The sequence below is a fragment of the Vicugna pacos genome, chromosome 13 (assembly GCF_048564905.1).
Source record: "Vicugna pacos chromosome 13, VicPac4, whole genome shotgun sequence".
NCBI classification, from domain to species: Eukaryota; Metazoa; Chordata; class Mammalia; order Artiodactyla; family Camelidae; genus Vicugna; species Vicugna pacos.
In genome coordinates, this window is record NC_132999.1 from 33,727,954 (window position 1) to 33,740,605 (window position 12,652).

The 12,652-nt window shown below is 46.7% G+C and overlaps 1 protein-coding gene across 4 annotated transcripts in view; it reads left to right on the forward strand.

The window, feature by feature from the left end:
• MKNK1 (MAPK interacting serine/threonine kinase 1) overlaps positions 1-12,652 on the forward strand; it is a 39,314-nt gene that overhangs the window by 14,122 nt on the left and 12,540 nt on the right. For 3 of the 4 annotated variants that reach the window (XM_072974508.1, XM_072974507.1, XM_072974509.1), the window contains 5 exons: positions 3,559-3,660; positions 5,806-5,903; positions 8,626-8,705; positions 10,269-10,342; positions 12,480-12,584. In XM_072974508.1, the coding sequence (XP_072830609.1) occupies positions 3,561-3,660; positions 5,806-5,903; positions 8,626-8,705; positions 10,269-10,342; positions 12,480-12,584 (457 nt within the window). In that variant the 5' untranslated portion in view covers positions 3,559-3,560. Of the gene's footprint in view, positions 1-1,214; positions 1,322-3,558; positions 3,661-5,805; positions 5,904-8,625; positions 8,706-10,268; positions 10,343-12,479; positions 12,585-12,652 lie in introns of all 4 variants that reach the window. The other variant, XM_031684218.2, reaches the window with a different exon arrangement.

The window sequence follows — 12,652 nt, forward strand, 5'->3', positions numbered from 1 at the left end:
ATGCCTAGGAATGGAAACACATGTATTGATGATGATGATGACACTGTGGTGAGGAGACTACACAGATCTTCCCCTGCTCACTACTTCGCTGAGTGAGACACTGCGATCTGTGTAATGCCGCCCAGCCCCACTACACACTGGACTCTGGGGCAGACCTGTGAAATGCGTTCACTTAGGTCTCCTGATGCCAAGCCTACGAGCCTTCCCCGTCAGCCGTGAGCTTCCTCTCCGGGTCCACCTCTGCCGATACACAAGTGGAGGGCCCCCAAGCCTTGCCCAAGAGGCAGGCAAGGGCTGGAGGCAGTGGAAGTGCTGGGAGTCTCCATGCCAGCTGGGGTCTGTCTGAAAACATGAAAGAAGTGCCCCCTCCCTCCTCTGAAATAGCAGATACATGGCCCAGTCCTGTGTCAAAGACCCGGCTTCTTGCTAAAAAGTTAAGAAACTTTTGGGTCCTAGGGCTTTTTTGAGAGGGAATTTATCAGGAAATTTATAGGCTGAATAGTTTTACTGTACGTTGCCTGCAGGGCAAAAGTGTCCACATTTCTTTCAGTGTGTGCACTTGGTATTTAGAGGGCCTGGGTGACAGGCCTGCAGCTAACACCGAGCATATGCGTCCTTTCATAGCATTTTGTTTCAGTGCATGTTTTCTGATGCCTGATACATGCCTGACACACGCCATAACTTACAGGAGATGCAGAGGTGACTGGACAACAGTCCTGGCCTTTAGGACACAGGGGAGAGCTCAAGGCCAAATGAAACTAGTGCTCTAGTACAGCTGCTGGCAGGGCGCTTGGAGCACCAGCTTCTAGTTCTGTACAGTAACACCACATAGATTTGCATATATTCCCAAAGTGTTTGCACAAACCTTAACTCATTCTAAAGCGAGAGGTCGGGGGGTACTTTTGAGCTGGACCCTGATGCCTGAAAGCAGTTCTTAGGCTGAGGGAAGGAGGTGAGCCAAGGACAAGCTTGACTGTGGAGCCTTGCTCCCTGAGGAAGCCTTTATCAAATGATTGCACATCTAATAAACGAAGGTCTCACAGACCCTGCTAGTGGACAGTCGGTGACGAAATAGAGTGTAAGGACAGGCTACAGACAGAGCTCTCAACCCATTGGTAAGATTATTACACATCTCCATCCCCCTACCCCATGTAAACAAGGATGTTAAGCATGTTTTTTTCACGTCACTGTCTTCCTACATTTTTTCTTCCTAGTTTCAAAAACAACTCTCCTACAACAAGTTTGGTTTCCAAGGAAAGTGCTAACCATTTGTCCCTTCTGGCGCGCCCTCTTCCCTTGAAATCCATGCAGAATAGACCAGGTACTCCATCTTTTTGTGTGCGAAGCCATAAAATCTAATGCTGTGTGTGCAGCAATGCTCAGAGGTCTGCCGCATCCACAAGAGGCTCCCTCGGCCTTGTTGCGGTGAAGACCGAGTATAAATTGCAGCTAACAGGGCTTTTGAGCTCAAGTCGTAAGTGTGTCTGAGCATCCCCCGTGAACGGTACGCTGCCGGCTCTCCTGCTGCTCCTCTCCATTGCTGCCTTTGGGCTGTTTTGCTTGTCCTTTGGCCCTCCTTCAGAGTGTGGGCAGGGGAAGGAAAAAGAGAAGTGAATCCCAAATCCATCCACTCTGCACTTGGCCCGCAGTGCCCACGAGAAGACAGATGGGGGGACAGGGTTGCCACTGAACTGCACGCAAGGGCAGGACTAGAGGGAAAGTGGTCCCTCCTTCTCAGCCTGCTGTCCCAATGGCCAGTACCCCCTTCCTGGGCTCCTGAAGATGAGTGGCCCTATGTTTTATTTCTGTAGAATTTCTTACTGTGTGGGGCAGCTTTTTTCCTTTTAATTTCCCTTGGTGAAGGTGGACCCTTGGGTGTTGATGCTGAAGTTCAATCTTTGAATTCATAGTGTGTTGCAGTCCCCAGATATGTCTTGTGCTTGAAGCTGTTGGCTACAGTAATATCTTGAGATCCTCTGTGTTTTCCTTTTATCCACGTGTTTATCTGTTTTCTGAAGTGTAAATGAAAGTCTGCTGTCATCAGATCCTAAAAATGGAAGGAAGCAGGCACCTCAGTTGAGCTGTCAGACACTTGGCTGCTTAGCCAGGCTTTCTGGACTGTGGTGTCGAAACGTGCCATTGTTCTGTGTGCTTTCTCCTAATGGCTGTGTGTACTTGCTTCTGAGAACAGCGTACAGTAGACATACCACCTCTAATCAATCTTCCTGAGCAGACTTGCCATTTCTCTGATCGTGTTCAGCCAAGGTCCTTGGAGAAGAGAGAGGGCCTTTCCCCTCAGTGGGCAAAGAGCCAGCTTCCATTTCCAAATCTCTCAGAAAAAAAAAAAAAAATCCAGCAACCCAGAGCCAGTGTTTATTGAAGGTTGGTCTAAAAGTCTCTCACATCGTATGCCCCATCAGTGCTCGAGTGCCTCTATTTTAGAAGGATGTAAAGGTTTAATCACCCTGGTGGGGATTTAGACCCAGAGACTTCAGAGAAATCTTATTATTTCTAACTGCAGGCAAAGAGTATTAAGGCTCCACTCTGGATCAAGGGCATGACATGTTCTATAAGTAATTTATCTTTAACAGGGGAAGGCCCTTACCAGAGTGTCTTAGAAACAGGACTATGATTGGGCACTGGTTCATTATTCCTCCTTTTCTCTTTCCCCCTCTCAGGCTCCTGCTTATTATTTCTGTTCCTACCCTTCCTGCCCAATCTGCTCAATGTCTGAATGTCTGCCTCACAAATCCTCCCTTTAATATGGGGAGCCAGGTGCTTGCCAGCGAGAGATAATAATGTTTTTGCAGTAAATGACCACAGCCGGCAGCCTGGGGTAGGCCCGTTAACTACAGGCTTCCGAATAGACCCTACCTGCATCCTCTCAAACAAGGAGTTGCAGAAGGAGAGTATGCTCTGGGACTCACAGGCACTTAAGTCTGTGCCCTTGGACATGAAGTAATTTAGGACCATCCTCTTTAGGACCAAACCCACTTCCTGCCCTGTTGTACCTTCACAGAGGCAATCTCCACTAAAGGCCTTTTGAATCACTATGAATGCCCACAGGGATGTTACTGAGCATGTGATCTCATTTGCATGGACATCCCCACCACCACCACATCCCAGATCCCCCACCACCACTGCCGTACCAGACCCACCTCCCATCTTGCTTAGCTCCCTGGGTCCGGCCTTTCTGGTGCTGAGGCTGGAGGATGTCACAGGTGGGATTCTGTGAATGGATTCATTCTTCTGTTTGGGGACTACAGTTTGATGGCAGATCTAAATCCATGTGCTAATGAGCTTGGTTACAGCAGGCTTCTGCTATCCTCTTTTAATCTAGCCCGTCTGTCTGAGTTCCTTTCCACAGTTAATGACCTCCTATAATGGTTTCGCCTTTAGTTTTGCCTCCTGGGTCAAAACAGATCAATAGTCCTCACAGATATTTAAAAACCATCAGTATAAAACTCCTGGGTATCCCCCCACTGTTTTTCCTTCTGGGTGAGATTATAGCTTGATCCGTACAGTGATATTTCCCTCACGTCTCCTCTTTTCTCCCAGAGATGGGCAGCAGTGAACCCGTTACCATTGCAGAAAGTGACAAGCGGAAGAAGAAGAAGCGGAGGGCCCGGGCCACTGACTCCCTACCAGGGAAGTTTGAAGGTTGGTACCCTCTTAGGTCTCTTAGCTTCAGTCTGTGGCTCCCCAGGCATGGAAGGAGCGTCCTGGTGGCCCATGGGTGTAGGTCATACGATGCATCATCTTAGAACCACCTTCCTGGTTATCTGTGTGACAGACATGAGAAATAGGGGTGAGAGAATTTACAGAAGAGAGAGAGCATGCAGAGATGGGAAAACCCTCAGATGTTTCACAGGCCTCCTCTGAATGGTCTAGGGACAGAAAGACCAACCTGTCAGAGTTGCACATGAAGCAAGATCACCTGGTGTGTTTCAGCCCCTTTTCAGTTGTGATCTTTCCCTCAGCTGTCCCTGGAGGGGCTACTGAGGGGTAGAACAACCATGTAAGAGGAAGAGAGAATACCAAGGGCCATGGCTGCAAGTGAAACTTAAATCTTCCGTAGGCAGAGAATTGACTCCTGGAGATTGCAACGACTTATGCTGTATGAGTTTGGCTCCACCTTAAGAGTGCATGTTGTGTTCAGGGGTTATAATGTTGGGTCATCAAATATTTTGAACCCTCTGTGTGAGGCATCAGCTCAGTGCTGGTCCTGTTATCACTGGGCACGTGATGGGATGAAGTGACTCCCTGGACACTTCTGCAAAGGACTGCAAGGATCAGTAGCTACTCCTAGGAGTGACTGAGCCTCCATCTTTTTGTTTCTTTCACTGTGAGACCTGAAATAGCTTCTCCTTACTGTCCCCCTTTCCAACATTGCAGGCACACTAGTGAATTGACTATTTTGTAGAGTAGTCCTAATAAAAAGCCCTTTGTGAGTCAGGGATATTGAACCTCCAGCCACCAACCTATCCTGACATGTGCAAAGGCCAATACTGATGTGTTCATTGTGAAAGAAGCATGTCATTTAAAATACTTAAAAACAACAGCATGCTTTTCAAAAAGCAACTGTGAGACCAAACTATGATGGAACCAAGAAGTTGCTTAGTGTAGGGTTTTGTCTGTTTGTCTGTCTTTAACTCAAACAGTAGATGTGTGTGTATGGCAGCAGGGGTGGGGAGAGGGGGAATGGACAAAAGTCCCAAGGTTTTTAGAATAGTTTCCAAGTCAGCAATTCTTTCTCTTTCAATGAACATGAGAGTATTTCCTGTTATTCAAGGATGGCTTGTGCAATTATAGGACATCTCATTACTAAAAGTGATAAAATCTAATTTCATGGTTGAAAAGTGTTCTGTTCAGTCTGTGGGTTTAAACACTAGGCTGCCTCGAGAGGGAAAAACCGAAGGTCAAGGGAGGCAGCAGCCACGGTGGAGCTGTGGCTTCCTCTGGAAGCGGGTTACAGAGTTTGTGCTGTTTGTGAGCTCGGGGATGTCACATAAGTGATCTTTCAACCCAGGCCCTGTTGCTATGTTAGAACCCCTCTGACTCAGCACCCCAAAAACCTCAAGGCATCCATTTGCATCCTACTTCTGTGTCCTGTTTCCTGTGGGTGACTTCTGGAAACCTCTCAGAATCCTCCAGTGACTTCTACTGTGTGACTTCCACTGTGTGTGGCATAAAATAAAACAATGCTTATTCCCCTTTGTATCATCAGTGCCTGGCACACAGCTGAGCACATAGTAGGGGCTCGACAAATGAGTAAACGAATGAGTGGTGTTCATTCATATCACACCCCTTCTGTGAGGATTCCCCAGATTCCCTGAATAGATTTAACCTTTCTCTCCCCCCAGCTCCTTTTCACTTGTCCCTCTCTGACAGTACTTACCACTGCCTGGTTTATTCTGGGGTCACTTGTGTACAAGTTTGTCTTCCCCTCTGGATTGTGACTCTCAAAGTGTGGGGACTATGCTTTATTCCTCACTGTGTCCCTACTATGAGTCTAATATGCCACCTGGCACATAGTAGGTGCTTGGGAAGAATGTGTCAAATTGAACCCTTTCACCGACCTCATCTCTAAAAAGGAACAGGATCCTTCAGTGTGACTTGGTTGTTGTGAAGCTGGGTCCCAGGCAGCTGGAAGCACTAACAGCTTCCCTCTCGTCACTAAGTGCCTCGGAGTGGTCAGGCACCCGCACCGCCAGGCTGGGGAAGCCAAGTGACAGGGCTCTTTTTTCCATCTTAGCTTACAAAGGGGTGACATCTCATTTTTCCTCTAACCTATTTCACCTCCAGATATGTACAAGCTGACCTCTGAACTGCTTGGAGAGGGAGCCTATGCCAAAGTTCAAGGTGCTGTGAGCCTGCAGAGCGGCAAGGAGTATGCTGTCAAAGTGAGTGTCTCCCCTGGATGCCAGGCTTTGCTTTGCAGATAGTCAGTCCTCGCTTGTCCTAAACCAGGTAAATTGTATATTCCGCAGTATGGTGGCTCAATAAGAATGGAAGCTGTAGTCACTGGATTTTAATTTATGTTTCTCTACTTACGTGCTGTGTAATATTAGACAAATTACTTAACCTCTCTCTCCTTCAGTTTCCTCATCTATATAATGAGTGTAATAATAGAACCTATATAATATTGTTGTGAGGATTAAATAAGTTAATATATGTAAAGTGCGTAAAACATTGTCTCTAATGAGTGAAGTTAACTTCGGAGAACAGTCAGGTTTGGAATTAGAAGGCCTATCTGAGTCTCCGTTTTGACAAACTACTACTGTTTGACTTGGGACAAGTGACTGAACCTCTTTGAACCTCAGTTCCCACATCTCTAGAATGAAGATAATAACCCCTGCCCTTCCTGTCTCATGGAATCGTTATGAAGATGAAGATAAAAATGAACTGGTAGACGCAGAAGCACTTTACAGATGACAAAGTGCTACGCAAGTGACGTACAGTAGCTGGAAATGAGGATGGGCACTCAGATTTGGGGCAGGAGAGGTGGCTTCCAGCTGCATGACCTTGGAGTGGTTCACTTCGCCCCTCTGTGCTTCCATTTGCTGACTCTTCATGGAAGAAGAGATGGATCTAGGGCAGTGCCTCTCAAAGTATGATCCCTGCCCCAGCAGTGCTGATGCAGGCCTGGGACCTTGTTAGAGGTACAGATCACCTGGCCCTATCCCAGAGCTGCTGAATCAGAAACTAGAGGTCAGCACCTGCAACATAAAGAAGACTTGCCCGCAGGCTCTACTTTGTAAATTTTAACAAGCTGTCCAGGTGATTCTGGTACCCACCAAAGTTTTCAAATCATCTACCTGAGCCACCAGATCTAAGCACTGCCTCATCTGAGCAAACCCAGCCAAACTGGCTCCTGAAAGAATTGTTTCTTCTTTTAACTACCTGGTCATAGTCCCAGCTGGATTTATAAAGGAGAACACTTCTGCTAAGCCACGTTCCTTTTTGCTGGGGTGCTGCTTCATATGGTAGCAAGAGCACCAGCTCGATTCTTTTTTGGAAACAGGTCAATAAAAATTATAAGTAATTTTTTAAAAGAATGCCTGTGGTAAAAACCACAAATGTAAATCAACATTCAAAGGTTTGAATGCATTTATGGATGACAGACATATTTCTTGAAAGTTATCTCTCCTCCAGGCTCCGTTATCTCCGGTCAAACTCTGGACCCTGGCTTGGCAATTCTTTGGTTTCAGCAGCTCTGCCCATGTCTCTTGTCGCTCTTGTCTCTCCTGTTCTTTGAAAACTCCCTAGAGATGGGCTACTTCCCTAGCCTGGCCCCACAATACTTGGTTTTATTAGGACTTTCTCTACAAGCAACCGATTGATGAATCCTAGAGTCTCAGGGTTGGTATGGAGTTTCAGGGTGATCTGGTCCTGAACCTCCTCTGTAACTGCTTACTTAGTTTTCCATGTTCTGCCCCACCCCCAATCTCTGGTAGCAGGAGCTCATTACCTCCTCTGAGAAAAATCTGCCATTGCTGGATAGTTGCCAGCTAGAAAGTTCTGCCTGACTTTGATCTGACCTACTTGGTGAACGAACAAGTTGAATAACTTCTGTGCCCCAGCATCGCACTTCTCTGCTCAGAAAATAGGTCCAGTGGTTACTAATAGATGTGGACTTATTTGGAAAGTTACACTTGGTTGTGGATGTTTGTGCTGCTGGATATTGGAGAAGTTTGAAATGTTCTTCACAGCAGTCCTGGAATGGAGGAACCAGATATCTTCCCACTCTGCACATGGGACTGTAAGGCAGAGACAGCTCTGCAGGAGACTTGCTCACAGGCTCTGCTTGCAACAGTCTGGGCTCTGGATGGGTCTGTAGAGATGTTCAGAGTCAGCCAGTCCCTGCACAAACCACCTGCTCATCAGTTGGCTCACCATTCCTTCAGTCAGTACTCGCCAGCATCTCCAGGGATAGGAAGCAGCCCACAGCATCATAGGAGAGACAAAGCCTCTAGGTTCTCCAAGAAAAGATAGTGAGGGCTTTGAAGGCAGCTCTGGGCTTGAATTTCAGCCCTGCCACTTATCAGAGCTGTGGGCAAAATGTTTTACTTCTGCCTGTCTTTCAGAATTGTGTTGTAAGGATTGACTGAGATTATGTAACTCAATGACTTAATACAGTGCCCGCCAGAGGGTAAATTCTCAGGAGAATTGCAGAAGTGGCATCTGAGCTGGGCCTGGGAGCTTTGGCTCCTCTTCACTGTACCCTTTATTGCCCTTGCTCTTCCACCGATACTAGAAGATCCATCAGTAGAGCTGGTAAATTCTTACCCTTAAGGCAAAGAGAGATGCCTTCAGGTAAGAGCTGGGTAGAGCTAGCTCTTTGTCTTGCTGGCTGCCTCAGTTTCCTCAGGGCAGCCAGGCAGCAGCCTCATGGGCTCTGGTGGTAATGTACTTGGCCAGAGCCCATCTGGCTGGAAAGCTCTTGGGCCAGTCTGTTGCTTTGCTGACTGATGGAACCACAGTTCCTGTGTCCCCAAGGCCTGCTCCACCTTGTGCTTGAAACTGGATTTGGTCTGATTTTGGCCTTGTGCTCTCCCAGAGGGCACCTGCTGAGGAGTGTTTTGACCAGGTAGGTGTATATGACAGATTTTATTTTTCACACAGATCATCGAAAAACAAGCAGGGCACAGTCGAAGTAGGGTATTTCGAGAGGTGGAGACACTCTATCAGTGTCAAGGAAACAAGTGAGTATGGTGTTGGGTTACTCACTGCTTCTCTGGGGGGATGCTTGGCCACAGAAAAGGTTATTTCATACCATCTTCTGACCCCAGCAATTTGATCTCACTCGGCTACCCCAACGGCATATAATTCCTTATATCTTTCAATGTTGAAGAGAGAGAGAGAGAGATGAGAAGCAGCTGCAGAAGCAAGGAAGCTAGCTTCGGTTTAGGCTGAAATACTGAAATATCAGGAATTCAGGCAAGTGAGCAATCTGAATCAGGGGCTGCTTGGGAAAAAGTGGGGTTTTAGTTCTTTCAAGTGCCTGTAGAAAGCAGGCTGACTGAGTGTTGCCTAGTAGAAATCTGTAGGACCTGCTCTAGTTAATAGACGAGGATGATGAGAACTATTAAGACTGTACCCTTTTCTGTCCCTGGCATCATTATGTACGTGCAGCTACTGCTAAGGGTCCTGAAACCTCGTTTAACACTCTTTGCTTGATAACTGGGCCAAGGTGGTCTCTAGCCTGGTCTTAGTCTGCTCACCACCAGCTCCAAATGAGTGGCTCTCCCAATGTGGCTTTAAATCAGGGTCACCTCTAAGACTTCGCTTCCCCCACCCTCCCTCCACAGCAGGGTCAGCAGGGAGCCAGTGGCTGATATTGATGGCTTTGTCATTAAGCTTGGAGGATGGGGGCTGCTGTTGATTTAACTCCAGGCACTGCCTCTACAATCTTCTCTCAAATTAGGCCATTTTGACCATCTTATTTGGACGCCTTCTCGATAGTAAAAGCCTAGTGTCTCCCAAAGTGGTCAGCATTTTTTTATGAGGGACAGATTTTTATTTCCAGCCCTGCAGGTTCTGAGTTCAGCATTACAGACTCTACTTGGTTTATTTCGTTCTTTAAAAGAAAAAAAGCCCCCAACTCCTCCGATATCCAGGCTGGTGGCTTCCCTACTGAGTTACAAGACGACCTTGTTGGCAGAGCACGGTAATGCTCAGGCAGACAGAGAGTGCTCACCAGGGAAGGCCACAAGTGCTACGGTGGCCGGGAACGCGGCCGTTTCATTAAGTAGCGCTTAGCAGTTAGGGTCTAGCGGTGCCCACGTTAGGCCCCAAGTCTATTTGACAGATGTTTCCATTTTCTCCAGGCAATGTAAATACTGCCCCGTGATTTATGGGCAAGAGGGAGGGCAAGTAATTATTTGCTGCTTGCCTCCAGGACACACACCTACTATTCAGTGTTATTAGCCGCAATTGCTTCCAGTCGGCTGCAGATTTTATTCAGTTTAATGTGACCGGGACCTTTTTTTATAACTCTACCTAGTGGGTTTTAGGGTTGGGGTTTGACAGCACAGACTTGGTGAAAACACCAGAGACTAAACATTATGGAAAGATAAGGTGACCTGAATCTTGCTAACACCTTTGGCTGCTTCTCAAACATGGGTCTTTAATAAGCATTCCGATTTCAAGTTGATTTCTGCCCTTTTACAGGGCATTGGGTTTTTTTTTTTTCTCATTGTATATTTGTAAGTAGGCTTCAATATATAATACCATTTTCCCTTTCTTCCTATTTTTCCCTATTTAAGGAACATTTTGGAGCTGATTGAGTTCTTTGAAGATGACACAAGATTTTACTTGGTCTTTGAGAAACTACAAGGAGGTACTTACTGTTGAGTATGTGTTTGGACTTCCGATTATGACCCAGGGTGGTGATCATCCATCATGAATCCCAGAGACTTCTAAAACGAGTCAAGCTAATAAAAAGGATGAAGGACTTAAAACTGCCCTTGATTTGGGAGAAGGGAGGCCGCAGGGAAGGATGATAATTAGCATTTTGCAGAGCTTAGAATGTCACCTGTGTGGGCATTCTATAAATGCCTTCTCATTATAATAGGACTCATATACAGATACATTTAGTCATCAATTTATCAATCCATTGTTTTGACACATTCGCTGTTTAACGAAATTAATTATGAGATGGAAGTTCTTGCATACATTGTGAAGTCCAGAAAGGCTCAGCAGAGGAGAGGAGGGTCCCATTGCTTAGGACACAGACCAGGATAGGAGGGATACAAGGGGCCATCCTTCAGATGGAAGATGCCATTCTTGACCATCTCCACTACTGCCATTACCCACACACAACCACCGGTATAAGTATTTAAGTTGCTTTTCTGACATGCAGAAGCCTTTTCCCTCCCCATCACTCACCCAAGCCTAGGACACATTTGCAAGGTGAAGGTTAGGGATGATGCCTGGAGCTGAGTGGAGGGCTACACGGAGGGGCTTGGGAGTTAAAGGAGCTCCATCACTTACCAGCTGTGAGACCTTGAGCAAGCCACATAACCCTTCCAAACAGTATTCTCATCTGTAAATAGGGATAATGACAGCACCCACCTCACTGGGACGCTGTGAAGATTAAATAAGATAATTCATATTGAAATGCTCAGCTCAGTGCCCAGTAGGCACTAGGGGTTCAATAGATGTCAGCTGTTAATGTTATTAAAACAAGTGGGTGTGCTGGGGGCTGTCTTAGAAGTGTCTCAGAAGTGCTTAGAATGTTATTCTCCACCTTCCCTTTTAACAAGTTTGGAAACAAGAGACTCGCTATGGTAGAGCAAGCCTGAGACCAAGCCAGGAGCCAGTTTTCTCAGAATGTTCCACAGCACGTTGGGATCCTTTGATTGTTTAATCTGGCAAGTGAAATATTTTCCATCCCCTCCCCATGCCAAAAACCAGAGATAATAAGCAAACATGTGCCATTTTTAGGACACAGAGATGACACCTTTGGCTCAGAAATACTGGCTTCCAATGGTGAGCACAGACCACATGGAGCCAAGCCATATGTTCATGCCTGTGTCTGCCCCGCCCCGCCCAGTGACACCAGCGCTGTGAGTTATATGTCTAAGATGCTTGATGCAGCTGAAATTATCTGTAACCACATCGCTCAGAGTGCAGGCCAGATTCAGCAGGTGAAGGGAGTGTTTAGTAGGCTCAAGGCAACCCATCCCGCCAGCAGTCGGACCACAAGTCCTGCTGAGGGGAAGCCAGCACAGGCTCTGAGGCCAGGCTTACAGGGCTGAACTCCTGATGATACCACCACATACTACTGGTATGTGAGCTTGACTTAACCATTCTTGGCTTCAGGTTCCCCATCTATAACTGCACAATGGGGATAACTATATTTGGTACATTTTGTACAGCTGCAGTGAGGATAAAATAGTCTATTTAAAGAGTATCACATAATGCTTGGTATGTAGTAACTGCTCAATAAATGTTAGCCATTGCCAACAAAATGATAATATAATAACAACAGTAACAATAATAAACGGGAAAGTTCAGGGGGGAAAGCAGTTTTTTCCCTTTTTCTAGACCTTTCCATATCCAGTGAAGGTGTGGCATTTCCATTTGAAAGCATGTGCTCTTGTTTGGATCTGAGATCAGAGGCAGAGGAAGAAAAGTTTCTACAGAGAGGCCCCCATTCCATGTGGACTCACTTTTAGTTCTTTTTGATTTCAGAAGCTAAATCTGCCTCAGTGGCATTTATATTTTTCGGTCACTTAAATAGTTGTTCTCTCTCCATTCTGTGCTCATCACAGACAGGGATAGAAGATAGCCATCCAATGTTGCTTAGTCCAGTTTTGTGCTGGTACCTGCTCTGTGCCAGGTACCACACTTGGTGCTGGACATTTAGTGAGGAATAAGCCTATGTTCCCATCCCAAACTTGTGAAAACTTGGCCTGTGAAAACTTATACTTACTAGAGCCTGAAAAGTCATCCCTCTGTATCCCCTCCACCAGGCTCCATCCTGGCTCACATCCAGAAGCAGAAGCACTTCAACGAGCGAGAAGCCAGCCGAGTGGTGCGGGATGTTGCCGCCGCCCTTGACTTTCTGCACACCAAAGGTGAGCTGGGCCCCTGCCTTGGTGGGTGGGTTGGGCTGGTCGCCTCTGAGGACAAGGGAGATGGGCAG